Source organism: Ceratotherium simum, chromosome 38 (assembly GCF_057802395.1).
Source record: "Ceratotherium simum simum isolate JZ-2026a chromosome 38, ASM5780239v1, whole genome shotgun sequence".
NCBI classification, from domain to species: domain Eukaryota; kingdom Metazoa; phylum Chordata; class Mammalia; order Perissodactyla; family Rhinocerotidae; genus Ceratotherium; species Ceratotherium simum.
In genome coordinates this window covers 15,816,961-15,833,313 of record NC_141937.1, presented here as the reverse complement: position 1 = coordinate 15,833,313, position 16,353 = coordinate 15,816,961, and the positions used below count along the sequence as shown (strand labels likewise).

At 39.8% G+C, this 16,353-nt stretch overlaps 1 protein-coding gene and 1 non-coding gene across 2 annotated transcripts; both read left to right on the top strand.

The window, feature by feature from the left end:
- The first annotated feature begins 199 nt into the window (after window positions 1-199).
- Window positions 200-14,222, top strand: DCPH1 (damage control phosphatase 1). Its single transcript, XM_004440682.3, has 5 exons — window positions 200-375; window positions 2,908-3,013; window positions 3,454-3,698; window positions 8,879-9,044; window positions 12,466-14,222. The coding sequence occupies exons 1-5, from the start codon at window positions 335-337 to the stop codon at window positions 13,231-13,233; spliced, it is 1,326 nt and encodes a 441-aa protein (XP_004440739.1). The 5' UTR covers window positions 200-334; the 3' UTR covers window positions 13,234-14,222.
- LOC147912245 (U6 spliceosomal RNA) lies at window positions 9,502-9,608 on the top strand. Its single transcript, XR_015550155.1, has one exon. It is a non-coding gene; the product is annotated as a U6 spliceosomal RNA (small nuclear RNA).
- Window positions 14,223-16,353: the final 2,131 nt, after the last annotated feature.

Sequence of the window (16,353 nt, the reverse complement as noted above, 5' to 3'; positions counted from 1 at the left end):
TGACTGCCCGACCACGTGACCCGCGCCGCCGCGACCTTTTCCGCTCCCCAGTCCCTGGGCCCTCCCGGTCCCTGCCTGCTTCCGCCTTCCGCCGCTTCCTGATTCCGCTTCTCTCGTCGCCCGCCGCTGGCCCCGCCTTCGTCCCCGGAAGATCTCCGCGTCCTCGCGCCGGCCATTGCTGGTCTCTTCTGCGGGTCCCAAATAAAGTTTCTTCATTCAAAAGCGTTTTTTTAACGCACGTCCCTCCCCGTCGGAGCTCCTCCTTCGCGCCGGCACCGCCTCTCTTCCTGCGGCGGGTGCGGCCGGAGCGCGGGCGCCGGCTGCGCGGACGGGGATGGCGGGGCGTCCGGCGTCGCTCTCGGCCCAGGACGTGGGGTTCGTGTCGCTCTCCTCGCCCAGGCCCCCCGCTCTTTGTCCTGCTCCCCACTGTTGCGGGAAGCCGGGCCCGCCGGGAACCTGTGGGTCGCCAGCGGGGAAGCCGCGGCGGCCGGGGGCTTCAGTCCCTCCGTCGGGCGCCGCTGCCCGGGGCGCCTGCTCGGTGTAGCCGAGCCGGGGAGTGAGGGCCAGGCGGCCGATCGGCTCTGCGCCCCGTCCTGGAGGCGACGGGTGCCTCGTCCCCGGCTGCACCGCGCAGGCTGCGACCCCGGCTCAGATCTGCGGTGACCCCCGCCTCTCTCGACAGTGGTCGCTCGGGCCTTGTAATAGTCTCATAGTAATATGTATCGAACAGTTAACTGGTCTTTCAAGTCACTTGATACTGTATTTTTTTACTTCCGCGTGACTGTCTTGGGAGTTTATGCCCCCTCTTCCCCTTTCAGAGTGTTACAGCTCATGGCTTTAATCATATTTATTGGGTTTATTAAACGCACTTTTGGGGGGCTAAAATTCTCTGTAAAAGTTAGGAATCTCAGATCTATCGAGAAATGTATGTCTTCGTATTGCTGATCAGGGTAATTTATAATCTCACTATTAAAAATGCCTGTAGCTTTTTGCTTTTTAGGCGTTATGTCACAGATTCTAGGTAAAGTTGTGGACGATCATAAAAATATATATATATATCCGTTTTATAAATTGAAGGGCCAGATTTATCTTTGAGATATGTCCTTTCTCCGAAATATTGCAAAGCACAAGAATACGTAGAAGAAAGTGACTTTACTGGGAGTAGATTGGGGCCAGAGAGGTACCAATGGCCCCCAAATTTAAGCAGACACTCACTCAGTGTCGTGCACGTATAGAGTGTTTGCGTCCTTAAACTTTGAGCCGTAGGCGCCTCTGGCATCACCCTTGTCCTGACCTGGGTGGGGCCTTATCCTGGAGATACAGGCCTCTGAGGAAATAAATAGTAATTCTTTCCAGTTAAATCTCAAAGGACTGTCACTTCTTTTTGTATCTGCTGCCTTGGAAAATTTAAGTGTCAGTTGATTTCTTATTCCTTCTCTTCCTCCAAGGAATTAGTGATTCTTAAAAGTTAAATTCTGATCATAGTAGTTACTATGCATACTGAAACTTAGTCACTGAGGATACTCAAGGCATCACAGTCAGAAAATGTTTTTGCAGTTTTTGTCTAGCTTTATAGTTTTTTAGCTACCATTTGAGGAAACCTTGAAGAAACACTCAAATAATATAAATACTTTTAATATTTTAAAAATTGCAATAAGGTACTTGAGATTTTCGAGGTGTGGTGATGCCAAATTAAAGTTAGAATGGTGATTTGGGCAGAGGTATTTTCAAAATTATTGTATCAACGTCTTCATTTTTACTTTGTTTCTGAAGATATAAATGAACTGCTCAGTTAAATTCTGTGCTCTCTATTTAAAAACTGCACTGGCCAGCAGTTAAGTTTGCGCCCTCTGGTTTCGGGGCTCGGGATTCCCGGGTTCCGATCCCTGGTGTGGACCGTTGCACAGCTCATCAAGCCATGCTGCGGCTGTGTCTTATATAAAGTAGAGGAAGATGGGCATGGAGGTTAGCCCAGGGCCAATCTTCCTCAGCAAAAAGAGGAGGATTGGCAACAGATGTTAGCTGAGGGCTAATCTTCCTCCAAAAAAATAAAAAAAAAAACTGCGTAGAATTTCATCACTTACTAAAGTCTGTTTTTTTCTAACTGAATCATGTATTTCTGTAACAAACCAATTATATGTAAAATGATAATTTGAAAATATTGGTTTTTGTATGTCTGAAATCAAGAATATCTTTAATTTTTTTATGGAAGTCTACTCATTCCAGCTTTCTTCATTCTTTGACACGTCTAGAAAATGTCTGAATTTTTGGTTGGAAGAGTGAAATGGTATCATACCTTGATTTTGTTTGGGGGCAGAACAGGATGGAAGGGGTCATTGTGAGATAGAGAAGGCAGCCGGAAAAACCTTTGAAAAAATTAAAATTGGTTAAGAATATAGACTGAATATAGATAGAAAAGAGAGAAGCAGGTTCGTCAATATCTTTCACTCTTTATGTACGTCTAGCACATTAGAGTCTTCCAGACAACTTTACATCCATTGCCTCATTCGTCTTTCTAAGTAGGTGAAGTCACTTAGTACGTAATAGACCTTGGAGGAGAGCCTTTTTGATTTTTAGGCTCCTTTTTCTGTCCTATCACATTGCTAAACTAGTTTCTGATTAAGGAAAATAAAAGGGATAGAATGGGTAAGATAAGAATGATTATACAGACTTCAGGGGAGAATCTGGGATGAGAGGTGCAAAGACTGCTTGGCTTTCAAGAGACACCAGAGAAGTTTTCAGGTTTTCCTGTCTTGATATAGTAGACAGACAAGACCGGTTTTCCTTATACTGATTGTATGAAAAGGAATTTTAATTTAAATAAAGTGTTCCTGAAACTGAAAGATGGCCAACCTTTAGTGTTAATGCTGCTAAGTAATATATTGTGTATGTGACTCTCTTTTCTAGATCATTTGCATATCTAACAGTTAAAGACAGAACACCACAGATCCTGACCAGGGCTATTGATACATTGCATCGACATAAAAGTGAATTTTTTGAGAAACATGGAGAGGTAAGAATTGTGTTTTAACTTTAGTTTTTTTTGTTAATTCTTTAACAGAAACAATAAGCAGTTTTCCATCTGTGGTCATGGTCATTCCACCTAAAGATAAAGAATTCTAGTTTATAAGACGAAACTTAAAAAAAAAGGCAAAAAAACATTAGGCAGGATAATGTTGATATGAGATCTGTGTGTATATTCTTTAGTTTTCAACTTGAGTTCTAAATTTGAATGTTGATAATAGTTTGTGAAAGACACAAAATGTAGCTTTGAAATGTCATATTTTTTTCTTTCTTAAGTTTAGGTCCATAAAAATGTGTTACCCTAGAAGAATTTTATATATATATATATATGTGTGTGTGTGTGTGTGTGTATATAAGTTACTTATATATAGATTATTCATATGTATTTGTATATATTTATATATGTAAATTTTTTTCATATTTCTGCAGAGAGGTGTGGAAGCTGAAAAGAAAGCTATTTCTCTTCTTTCTAAATTACGGAATGAATTGCAAACAGATAAACCAATTATCCCCTTAGTTGAGAAGTTTGTTGATACTGATATATGGAATCAGTACCTGGAACATCAACAGAGTCTTTTAAATGAAAGTGATGGAAAACCAAGGTGGTTTTACTCACCGTGGTTGTTTGTAGAATGCTACATGTATCGTAGAATTCACGAAGCAATTATCCAAAGGTATGTATATGACCATCAAATAACAAATGTTTGGATAATTTTTGCTTTTTTGGAAATTATAAAATGGCAAGTTTAAAAATAAAACCCAGTGGAAGCCTGAGTTCATTCAGTTCAGCAAATATTAATGGCACTGTTGGATATTTCTGAAAATGTTATTGATATAATAGATTGTTGGCAATTATAATCCACTTGCCTGGAATAGACATAAGATTGAATATCTGAAGTAGGAACTAATTAAAAATTCTTTTAGGGGCCGGCCCAGTGGCGCAAGCGGTTAAGTGCTCGTGCTCCGCTGTGGCAGCCCGGGATTCGCCGGTTCGGATCCCGGGCGTGCACCGACGCACTGCTTGTCAAGCCATGCTGTGGCAGCGTCCCATATAAAGTAGAGGAAGATGGGCATGGATGTTAGCCCAGGGTCAGTCTTCCTCAGCAAAAAAGAGGAGGGTTGGCGTTGGATGTTAGCTCAGGGCTGGTCCTCCTCACAAAAAAAAAAAAAAAAAAATTCTTTTAAAGACTTACTTTTCTTCTAGCCTAAAACACGTTATACTTATTGAGCAAAAAATGTTAATTTGAAATAACTACTTATATAAAAATATCAAGATGGGACAAAGTAAGCATATGGGTTTTGTTTATAAAAATAGATAATTTGTGGCCCCGTGGCTTAGAGGTTAAGTGCACGCGCTCCGCTGCTGGTGGCCCGGGTTCGGATCCCAGGTGTGCACCGACGCGCCGCTTCTCCAGCCATGCTGAGGCCGCGTCCCACATACAACAACTAGAAGGATGTGCAGCTATGACATGCAACTATCTACTGGGGCTTTGGGGGAAAGAGAATAAATAAAATTATAAAATAAATAAATAAATAAATAAATAAATAAATAAATAAAGATAATTTGTCAGAATTGATTTGGGTATAAGGAGTCAACAGAACAGTGAGTTACTACATTGTTTTATGTAGTCTTAATTTTTGGCCCTGCTTTTTTTTTAACGGCTAGATTAGAAACGCTCTAAAAGCTAAATACATGTTCAAAATAACTTTTTATAGGCTTGTATTTGCTAATTTAATTTTTCCTAGGAAAATTCTGACAATAGAACTGATTTATAGAGTAGCAGAAGATATAATGTGGGTCACACTTTTAGCTCACAGGTTACAAAAATACAGGTTTGCTGAATAAGAGGAACCCATTGATATCTGTTCTTAAATATAGCATAGGATATTTTAGAGTGATCAATCAAACCAGCACTCATAGTAAGATAAAAAAATTATTTTGGGAAACATGCATAAATTTGAGTCTTTTCATTAGCTCTTTTTTTGTCTTAATCTTTATAAATTTTAAAAATCACAGTTTGTTGTTTTTGCTGAATAAGTATGTTTTAGGATTTCTGCTCTAGAAGCAAAATACACTATTAAAAATCTGGCACACTGCCTGGTGTACAGAACACACCAAGCAAGAGACTACAGCTAGTACTAGGAGCTGCCATATTCTGAAAGCCAGCTATGGTTCAGTTACTTTGCAACCCAGTGGAGTGGAGGTATTATTATGGTTTCCATTTTACAGTTGTGGAAACTGAGGCTCAAAGAGATTAATAACATGCTCCGAGTTACATGGCTAGTAAATGGTAGTCGGTGTTTGAGCCTGGTCTGTAAATCAGATTAGAGCCCTCATCAGACTGTCCTTTTCTCAGTAGTAGATGTGGATGTCTGTCAAGGACTGAGTCTGAAATTCTGGGTGAGGGTTTCATAATTCTGGAAAATATCTGTGGTATTAGCCACAGCTGCTGTAGTGTTGAAAGACTGGGTAGCACCGTGAGCAGGGTTAGTGGCGTTTGGAAGAAAGGCAGACGGAATGCTGTTTCTGAGTTTGATTGTAGAGGTGGATAAGGTTCAGAGAATAAAAAAACCCAGGGCAGAATTCCACAGACCGGGTTGCACATTTGTAACCCAGTTGAGGAGGGTTTTTTTGTTTTGTTTTTAACATGCAGATTTCTAAATCATTATATTAAAATAGATACTGACAATTTCGTCTGTCTGTGGTGGGGCCTGGGCATCAGTTTTTCTTTCCACGCCTCAGGGAGATTCTGTTGTGCAGCCTGGGGTGATATCCACTGGTCTGGGTAGAGGCAAATTTAGCTTTAAGTTCCGGGAACAAGAATATTGATGAGCCACGGATGTCCAAGTCTCCGAAGGTGACCTCTGTGGCATTATTCGAAGGTCTGGGGATTTGTATTCTGTTGGACCAGAACTCAGGTTTTAGGTCAGTGTGAAGAAGAACTGTCCTACGGCAAAGCTAGCACTAAAGTCATTTTTTTTTTTTTTATAATTTTATTTATTTATTTTTTTCCCCCCAAAGCCCCAGCAGATAGTTGTAGGTCATAGCTACACATCCTTTTAGTTGCTGTATGTGGGACGCGGCCTCAGCATGGCCGGAGAAGCGGTGCATCAGTGCACGCCCAGGATCCGAACCCGGGCCGCCAGCAGGGGAGCGTGCGCACTTAACCGCTAAGCCACGGGGCTGGCCCTAAAGTCATTTTTAAATGTCTAATTTTTCATGGTTCTTATAGGAGGAATTACTGTCCTGGGTCGATGACAGCCCCAAAGTGTCCGAAGAAGAGTTTTCTTAATTTTTGGAGAATCCCAGAGCACAGATTAGCTTTAAGACATGTTTATGTTGATGTTGACCCTTATACTGAAACATACCTCTTTTTTTTTGTCAAGATATATGTTTTGGTTTTTATTAAATAGTTGAGTAGTCTGCAAGTCTAAATTAAGGTTCAAAGTTCTAGCCATATGTGAAATTTAAATATATCAAGTAAATATACTTCAGATATTGAAAAATGAAAGTGCAGAGAAAAGAGACATTTTTAAGCTTTTATTAAAATGTAATATACGTACATAACAGTGCATGTCTTAGGTGTTCAGCAGTCTTTACCAGAACACACATGTGTCCCCAGTGCCCAGATCAAGAGGCAGAACCTTACTAGGACCCCAGAAGCCCCCCTTGGTCCACGTCCAGTCACTACCATCACTGCACCTCAAGGATAAGCATTATCCTGAACTGTGTTAGTTTTGGCTGTTTTTAAACTTTATTTAAATGAAATTATATGGTGTGTAGTTTTGTGTCTGGCTTCTTTCACTCAGCGTTATGTTGGTGAGGATTATTCATATGCTTGCATATAGTTGTAAGTCATTCGTTTTCATTGCTGTAGAGTGTTGCATTATATGAATATATTACAGTCTGTTTACCTGTTCTATGGTTGATGGATATTTGAAGAGTTTCCAGTTGGGGGTTATTATGAAGAGTGCTGCTACAAACATTCAAACACATGTTATTGGTGACATATGTGTGTATTTCTGTTGGGTATATACCTAGGAGTGAACCACCAGGAGTGAGCCCTATGTATATATATGTGCACATATACAGCTTTAGTAGATTCTAAAATAGCAAACATTTTAAAATCAGTCATCATATATAGTTATGTGAGCTTACTCTCTTAAAGACAAGAAATGACTCATCCTTAATCTGAGGTGTGACTTTAAAGTAATGACTAATTTGTTAATAAAACCCTAGAACGAGAGTTGGTAAAGTTTTTCTGTAAAGGGCCACACAGTGAATATTTTAGGCTGTGGGGGCCACGTGGTCTTTGTTGCAGCTACGCAGCTCTGTCATTGTAGTGCGAAAGCAGCCATCAAGAGTACATCAATGAATGAGCGTGGCTGTGTTCCAATAAAACCTCATTTATGGACACTGATATGTGAATTTCACGTGTCGTAAAATATTATTCTTCTTTTGATTTACTTTCAACCATTTGAAAATGTGGAACCCATCCTTAGCTTATAGGTCATGCAAAACAGGCACTGGGCCAGGTTGGGTCTGTGAGCTGCAGTTGGCTGACCCTTATACTAGAGCCTGTGTAGCCAAGTAATTTTTATCCTTTTAAGTCACCTTGAGAGACTGGTTTATTTCAGCAATGCTGCCATTGCTAAAAACATCTTTTAATTCTTTGGGATTTCTTTCAGAGCCAATTACAAGCCTCAAAAAGAGAATGTCTTATTATTTTTCAGTCACTCCTCATTTTGACCAGAAATGTTTTATTCCATTTGATTTACACACCTCATTCTACTGAAATTGCTCTGAGTGACTTTTGGCTATTTCCAAAAAGCAAGTAACTCCAAAGGAGGAAGCTATGCTGTCACTGACAGGACATTCAATAATGTGCCACAGGTTCTGAAGACAGTTCCAAAAGGGGAATTCCAAAAGTGCTTTGAGCAATGGCAGCATCCTTGGAATAAGAGTGTAGCTTCCCAAGGGGACTGACTGACTGGAAGGAGGCAGCAATCATGTCAATGTGTAAATTCTGGTATGTTTTTGTTTTCTGTTCTTTGAATCAATCCCATTGTATCAGTCATGTTGTTTTTCCCGTAAAGTAAGTGACCCATGGAAAAAGTAGCTAATTTAGAGGGTCAGATAATCTGGATGTCTTTTATATTTGATCCTGTGAAGGCTATTATGTTAGTATTTGCACCTTCTTAGTGATGTTTTTCTTAGGCCAGTATTAATGCTTTTGCCCTCTCATTGGATAGCATGAAGATGTAGCTATGGCGCATAAATCACCTTGGGTCAAAGTCAACTTGGAAGTAAAAGTTGCCTCCCAAAAGTCTACACATAAATGATGAAAATTTATTATTATAATAAAATTTACAGTAGTATTAAGTCTGATTTATCCCAAGTAGTCATTGGGTTCTTAAAATTCTCCATGTTTTGCTCTGTTAGTGATCACGGCATTGTATTCAAATATTCTGTTTATATACATATGTTTGTGACTTGGAACCCTGCCACATTGAGTGTCCCCAAAAAATGTTTGTTAAACTAAAGCAATTATCTTGAAATTTTGTTTCTCTTTCTCCTTTTGTCCTAGAAACTCTATTAGGTAAATAATCATGGATATAGTTATTTAATCCTTCCAGTAAAATATTTGATTAGGGAACTTTTGACATTTAATTAAAAAGAGTTTGAGGGATTTATTTTTGTGCAATTTGATTATCTATTATATCTAGTGTCTATTACCAGTAATTGAGACTGGATAGTACTATTCTCTTTCCTTTAAAGAATTGCAAATGTTAAAAAAAAAAAAAAGGTAGAGAGTTATATAAATGTTTCACATATGTTTTTCTCTTCCTTTAGTCCACCAATCGATGACTTTGATGTATTTAAAGAATCAAAAGACCAAAATTTCTTTGAGTCACAGGAATCTATCATTGCTTTATGTGCCTACCTGCAAGAGTTGCTGAGAACTGTTGAAGACCTAGATGAAAATCAGCTAAAAAATGAGTTTTTTAAGTTTCTTCAGGTAAATATGATAATTAATTTTCTGAGTATATTTGTCTGTTTAAACAGTTAAAACATAAACTAGTACACACTTAACAACAAAGCATGTATATATTGTCATTTGTTATAATGGATGATTTTTTATCATTTTAGTAAAAGTGTTTTTCAAGAAACGAAAATCCAATTAATCTCTGAAAATGGGTTTTAAATCTCTTCTACTCCAACTGGAGGTGATTTTAGTGGCACAGGAGTTGTCTGGCTTCAGAGCTCCTGTCACTCCTGAGAGAAGACTTGACAGTCATTTGGTGGGCCCAGCCCGACTTGGGCTTCAGTGCTGGCCCTGTCTCTTATTTGTGGTTGGACCTGAGGCAAGATACTTAATCTCAGTTTCCTCATCTGTTAAATGAGGATGGTCGTGTGTACCTCATAATTTGATGTGAGAATTAAACTAGATTCGTTTATGTAAAGAACGGAGCACAGTGCTTGCTTCGGCAGCACATACACTAAAATTGGAACGATACAGAGAAGATTAGCATGGCCCCTGAGCAAGGATGACATGCAAATTCGTGAAGTGTTCCATATTTTTTTTGGGTGGTGAACATGAGAACATGATGTAATCCATGCAGAAATAGAAGTATAATGATGTACACCTGAAATTTGTACAATGTTGTAAACCAATGTTACCACAATAAACAAACAAACAAAAAACATTTGAGCACAGAGCCTGGAATACAGGGTGGTTAGTGGCCTATTTAATATTGTTTTATTACATTTCTTCATGTATCTTGTATTAACTTTAGTTTTTAATTCTCATTAAAAACATCCTAAAATTTAAAATATATGATTAGAATCAGAACTATTTGAAAATGTATGTACACAGTAGTATCCCCAGCCCTTACTTTTCCCAGAAAGAGATGTTAGAAAGTGCTATGGAGAGAAATACAGCAGGGAAGAAGGGGAGCTGAGAGTGCTGGGGAAGGGGAGCAGGGGCTGCAGTTGTAAGTCTGGGTGCCAGGGAGGGGCCTGCTGAGAATGTGATGGAGAAAGACCTGAGGCAGGTGAAGGAGCAGGTCAGGTGCACATCTGGGTGGAGCATTCCTGCTGCGGCCCTGAGCTGGGAGCCTGCCAGCTGTGGGAGCGACTGCAAGGGAGTTCTGTAGGAAATAAGGTGAGAGCGCTGCAGGGTGGGGTGAGAGCATGCTGGAAGGGCCATAGAAGGCCTTGTAAGCAAAGGTAAGGACTTTTGATTTTATTTAAAATGAAATAGGAAGCTCTTTGATCAGAGGAGTAGTGTTAAATGACTTATTCCACGGATTTCTTCAGACTGAGAACAGACTGAAGGGGCAAGATGGGAGATCTGTTATTAAAATGACTCAGGTGAGGGATGGCTGGGCCGAGCTGGTAGCATAAGAGGTGGTAAATGTCACCAGATTCTGTATATACTTTGAAAGTAGAGGCTACAGCACGTGCTGACAGGTTGTGGGATGTGACAAGGTCCGGGTGAAACTTTAAGGGCCAGCAGAGTCAGCTGAATGATTGAGAGGGAAAGGCTTATTTTGAGTTTGGAAGAAAAGTTGTCAGGGTATGGCTAACTCACAAACCTAGTTATTTTTCCCCCTCTAAACTATCCTTTATGCTTAGCTTAGATGAAAAAGAAAAGAAAAAAGAAAATCAGGGTGTCACCCTCTACCCGTAGCTCGCCTATTGTTTCAGGGAAGTCTTCTCTGAATATATTCTTTGTCCTGTAAGTATAATCAATTGAGAAGAAGCAGTACCAGTCTATTTCCTGTCATCTAATTTGGCCAGCTACCCCAAACTGCCACTCCGCTCCCAAGTAAAGGAGCCCAAAGTTGCCTCCCATTAGTGCTCATGGTGACCAGCAGGTTAACTCCTACGAGAAGCCTGAAGGGGTGTTAGTTTGCGAGGAATGTTGATCTGTTTTTAAGAGCCACAGCACTCCACCACTGTCCACACAAATATTTCAGTACCTACTCTGTCGAATGCTGTTCTAGATGCCGGGCGTGTGATGGTGAGAAAAACACACCAATCCTTGCTGTCATAGAACTTGTAATCTTGAGGGAATGTAGACAATCCAATAATGGCACAAATAAATACAGAATTACAGACTGGACGATAGGGTGAAGGAAAGGTGCAGGAGGCCAGCAGAGCCCCTGACCTCAGCTGGGGGAGGCCATCATGTACTCCATTGTACGTCTCTTCATGCACTTGAGTTATAACTTAAGGCTGACACTTAAAGTCTCTTCATTTATCTTTTAAAAATAATATTCTTGGTGCCAGCCTGATGGTGTAGTGGTTAAGTTTGCGTGCTCAGCTTCGGCGGCCCAGAGTTTGCAGGTTCGGATCCCGGGCACAGACCTGCGCATGACTTATCAAGCCGTGCTCTGGCGGCATCCCATATAAAGTAGAGAAAGATGGGCATGGATGTTAGCCCAGGGCCAATCTTACTCAACAAAAAAGAGGAGGATTGGCAGCAGATGTTAGCTCAGGGCTAATCTTCCTCAAAAAAAAAAAAAATAATATTCTTCGTTGGAACATGCATTTTCCTCTTATTTTGACACAGAAGAGTAGAGTCTGTTTTGGCTAATATTTATTTAGTACTTCTGTATGCCAGGTATTGGATATGTTACTTACATATTATGTCAGTTAATTCTCACAAATAACTTTATGAGGTAAGTACTATTGTTATCTCCTTTTTAAGTTGCTGAACCTGAGCCTTAGAGATTGTGTGTAATTTACCAATGATCATTAATTGGAAACGCTAGGATTTGAACCCAGGTCTGATTGCAGAGCCGGCAGTCCGAAACATATGATTTTAGTTATAGCTTAAAAAAAAAAATAGGGCTACATACCATTTCCTACAAAATAAGCTTGAGTAATTTGAGTTTAAAGTGGAATAATAGATTATCAGAGTTGGAAGGGCCTTTAGACATCACCTTGTCCAATTTCTTTATTTTATGAGTGAGAGAACTAAGTCCCAGAGAGGCTGCCAGGTCCTAAGGTTATACAAGTAGTAAAAGAAACAGCAATTTAAGGGGGGCTGGGGGAAAAAAGGAAGTTGTATTTTTCTCTTGACTCTGGATTATAAAGTAAACTTTGTAGCCTCTTCTTACAGCATCTGATCACCTGTTCTAATATCTGCAAGATGCAGAAACTTGCATTCTGATTAAACGGTATGGGTCGTTAAAATCATTCAAACCAGTTTTTTTAAAGTTCATTACATACTGACCATTTAAAAGTTTCATTGTAACACAGCCTTTGTATTGTTAGAGAAAGTATAGATTTGATGGTCATTTTATATTAAGTGTTTGGTAAAAATGAATTTTATGAATATTTTAATGCCCCCTCCCCCCATATCCTACATAATAGAATTTTTGTTGGTTATTGAAAAGAAGGGTAACTGTTTTGTACTTTTTCTTTTTCAGATTTCACTGTGGGGAAATAAGTGTGATCTGTCTCTGTCAGGCGGGGAAACCAGTTCTCAGAAGACCAGTGTAATAAATTCTTTGGGAGACCTAGAACCTTTCATTTTAGTGAATGACATGGAACATCTTTGGTCATTGCTCAGCAATTGCAAGAAAAGAAGAGAAAAAGCCCCTGTTATTAGAGTGGATATTGTTCTGGATAATTCTGGGTTTGAACTTGTTACAGATTTAGTATTAGCCGACTTCTTGTTGGCCTCTAAACTGGCTACCGAGATCCATTTTTATGGAAAAACGATTCCATGGTTTGTTTCTGATACTACTGTACATGATTTTAACTGGTTAATTGAACAGGTAAAACGGTCCAATCATAAGTGGGTGTCCAAGTGTGGGGTCGACTGGGAAAACCATATTAAAATGGGCAGATGGGTTTACCACGATCATATATTTTGGACTCTGCCTCATGAATTCTGTGCAATGCCTCAGGTTGCACCTGACTTATATGCTGAACTACAAAAGGCACATTTAATTTTATTCAAAGGTGATTTGAATTATAGGAAGTTGACAGGCGACAGAAAGTGGGAGTTTACTGTGCCATTTCATCAGGCTTTGAGTGGCTTCCATCCTGCCCCTCTCTGCAGTATAAGAACATTGAAGGCTGAGATTCAGGTGGGTCTGCGGCCTGGGCAAGGGGAACAACTCACAGCTTCTGAGCCCAACTGGCGGACCCAGGGGAAATATGGAATATTTCAGTTTGATGGTCCACTTTGACTTGATTTAGGAACTCTGGAGTTGTGTGGAAGGCTCTGACAGGCACTTTTCATCCCCAGAGAAGCAGTGTGTGAATTAGTCACATGGCTGCTCTGCATTAGCTGTGGGAAGCCTGGCCTCTCACTGCTCGTTTGCATACACTCTGAATGCTTTTTTTTGAACATTTTGCCTCATTCCATTGTTTTGGGGATAGAGGGATTAGGCTAGTTCCAGATATTTACATTTATGTTGAAATTTTAGTAACTTATTTCAAGTTAAATGCATAATTTCCAGTGGTTTTAATGAACTTATTTTTAATTGGCCATAAAGCAAAATATAAGTGAATTCTGCTTTTAACAAAGTTAACATTTTTTATTAATACTATGCTGCATGGTATTTAATATTCTAGGAAGCATGGAATTTTATTTAACTTGATTTTGGGCTCTAGAAATAAGGGCTCTGTGAAAATATACATCTTACATATGCTTTGTAAAGAGAGGCATTTCTTACAACTGTGATATTTGAACACACATAAGTAAAACTTACCTCATAAGTTAATTCTAGATTTTGTTCTCCTTGAATTTTATTTCATTTCAATAAAAATTTCAATGTTTTATTTGCATGCATTTGATTGACCTGTGGAATGGATGATAGGAAACACCAAATTGAACAGAATGAAACAAATAGTATTTGAAGAAATGTAATATCTTTTACATTCTATTTGTGATAAACATAACCAACTGAAATATATTTTAACACATAAGTGTTTTAGATGAACAGATTTTTAGATTGCAGTTTAAAAAAATGCTTTAGATAGAAAAGATACTTATGCATTGACTTTGGAGTACTACCAACGGGTTAATTAATTTTTTATATTATTACACATTTATTGGTGTTCACCAGATATTAAATACTGTAAGTTTCAGATCAGTTTGTTTTGAAACTGAAATCGGAAATAAACCTGGAAATGTTTTCCTGCACTAGAATAATAAAATGAATTGTACTGAAAATATCATTGTTTTTATTTTCCAGTGGGGAGAAGTCAAAGAGGAAAGATTAAAAATGAGATCTAGAGGGGGGCTGGCCCAGTGGTGTAGTGGTCAAGTTTGCGCACTCCGCTTCAGGGGCCCAGGGTTCAAGAGTTTGGATCCCAGGTGCGGACCTAGGCACCGCCCATCAAGCCATGCTGTGGCAGCATCCCATATAAAGTAGAGGAAGATGGGCACGGATGTTAGCCCAGCGCCAATCCTCCTCAGCAAAAAGAGGAGTATTGGCAACAGATGTTAGCTCAGGGCTAATCTTCCTCACCAGAAAAAAAAAATGCTTATCAGGAAGGCGGACACTCTTGTAAATTTGCCAGTTGATTTTTTTTTTTTAAAGATTTTTTTATTTATTCAGTTTTTCCCCCCAAAGCCCCAGTAGATAGTTGTATGTCATAGGTTCACATCCTTCTAGTTGCTGTACGTGGGACTCGGCCTCACGTTGGACGGAGAAGTGGTGCCTCGGGGCGCGCCCAGGATCCGAACCCGGGCCGCCAGCATCAGAGCGCATGCACTTAACCGCTAAGCCACGGAGCCGGCCCGAGTTGATTTTTTTTTAACCCAGCTTTCTTGAGATATAATTCACATACAATTCATCCATTTAAAGTGTACAGTATTTTAGTGTGTTTGTAGGGTTGTGCAGCCGTTACCACAATCTAATTTAGGAACATTTTTGTCACCCCTAAAAGAATCCCTGTACCCATTAACAGTTCTTTCCCGTTCCCCTCTGGGCATCCGGCAACCAATAATCTACCTTCTGTCTCTATGGATTTGCCTGTTCTGGACATTTCATATAGAAATAGAATCATAAAATATGTGGTCTTTTGTGACTGGCTTCTTTTCAAGGTTCATTAATTGTAACATGTATCAGTGCTTCATTCCTTTTCATTGCTGAATAACATTCCATTGTATGGATGTACCACATATGGATACACCATATTTATCCACCCATCAGTGGATGGACATTTGGGTTGTTTCCATTTTTTGACTATTATGAATAATGCTGCTTGAACATTCATGTACAAGTGTTTGTCTGTGTGTTTTCAGTTCTCTTGAGTATTAACCTAGGAGTGAAAGTACTAGATTATGTGGCAGCTATGTTTAACGTTTTGAGGAACTGCCAAGCTGTTTTCCAAAACATTTGCAACATTTTACATTCCCACCAGCAACTCGTGAGGGCTCCAATTTCTCCCCATTCTTGTCAGCACTTGTTATTGCCTGTGTTTTTGATTATAGATGTGCTACTGGGTGTGAAGTGGTATCTCATTGTGGTTTTGATTTGCATTTCCCTAATGACTAACCATGTTGAGCATCTTTTCATGTGCTTATTGGCCGTTTGTATATCTTCTTTGGAGAAATCTCAATTCTTTTGCCCATTTATTTATTTTCATTATTTATTTATTTTTTTTTGCTGAGGAAGATTCTTCCTGAGCTAACATCTGTGCCAATCTTCCTCTATTTTGTCTGTGGGTTGCTGCCGCAACGTGGCTGCCAATGAGTGCTGTGGGTCCGCACCCGGGAACCGCAACCAGGCTGCCGAAGCAGAGTGCATCGAACTTAACCACCAGGTCATGGGGCCAGCCCCCCTTTGCCCACTGAAAAGTTAGATTATCTTTTTATTATTGACTTGTAAGAGTTTTTATGTATTCTGCATATGAGTCTCATCAGATAAGTAATTTGCAATTATTTCCTCCCATTCTCTGGGTTGTCTCTTAACTTTCTTGATGGTATCATTTGCAGCACAAAAGTTTTAGATTTTGATGGAGTTCTCTTTATCTGTTTTTTCTTTTGTCCCCAAACATTGGTTTTTGGACGGCTTCTTAGCATCCCATGGGGCCTCTGAAGTGAGGGACTGAGACACCCGGTGGACAGGCTCTGCCTACAGCCCTCACCTGCCCCCTCACTTGTCTCTACCCCAGCAAATATGACCTGTATGTCTGGCGTAGGTACGAGTAGCACGGTGGGGAAACCTGGAGCTCTGGAGTGAGCTGGGGGCAAGTTTTCCACTGCAGAGCTGAGCGATCTTGGGAAACTTTCCCAAAATAGCATCTTCAATTGTTTCAACTGCTAACAGTACCATACTTGGTTAAGTGTGAAGTAA

Coding starts and splice junctions, on each gene's coding strand:
- DCPH1 (XM_004440682.3), top strand. CDS start 335: ATGGCGGGGCGTCCGGCGTCGCTCTCGGCCCAGGACGTGGG. Junction 376..2,907: donor CTCTCGGCCCAGGACGTGGG/GTTCGTGTCGCT, acceptor TCTCTTTTCTAG/ATCATTTGCATATCTAACAG. Junction 3,699..8,878: donor CACGAAGCAATTATCCAAAG/GTATGTATATGA, acceptor CTCTTCCTTTAG/TCCACCAATCGATGACTTTG.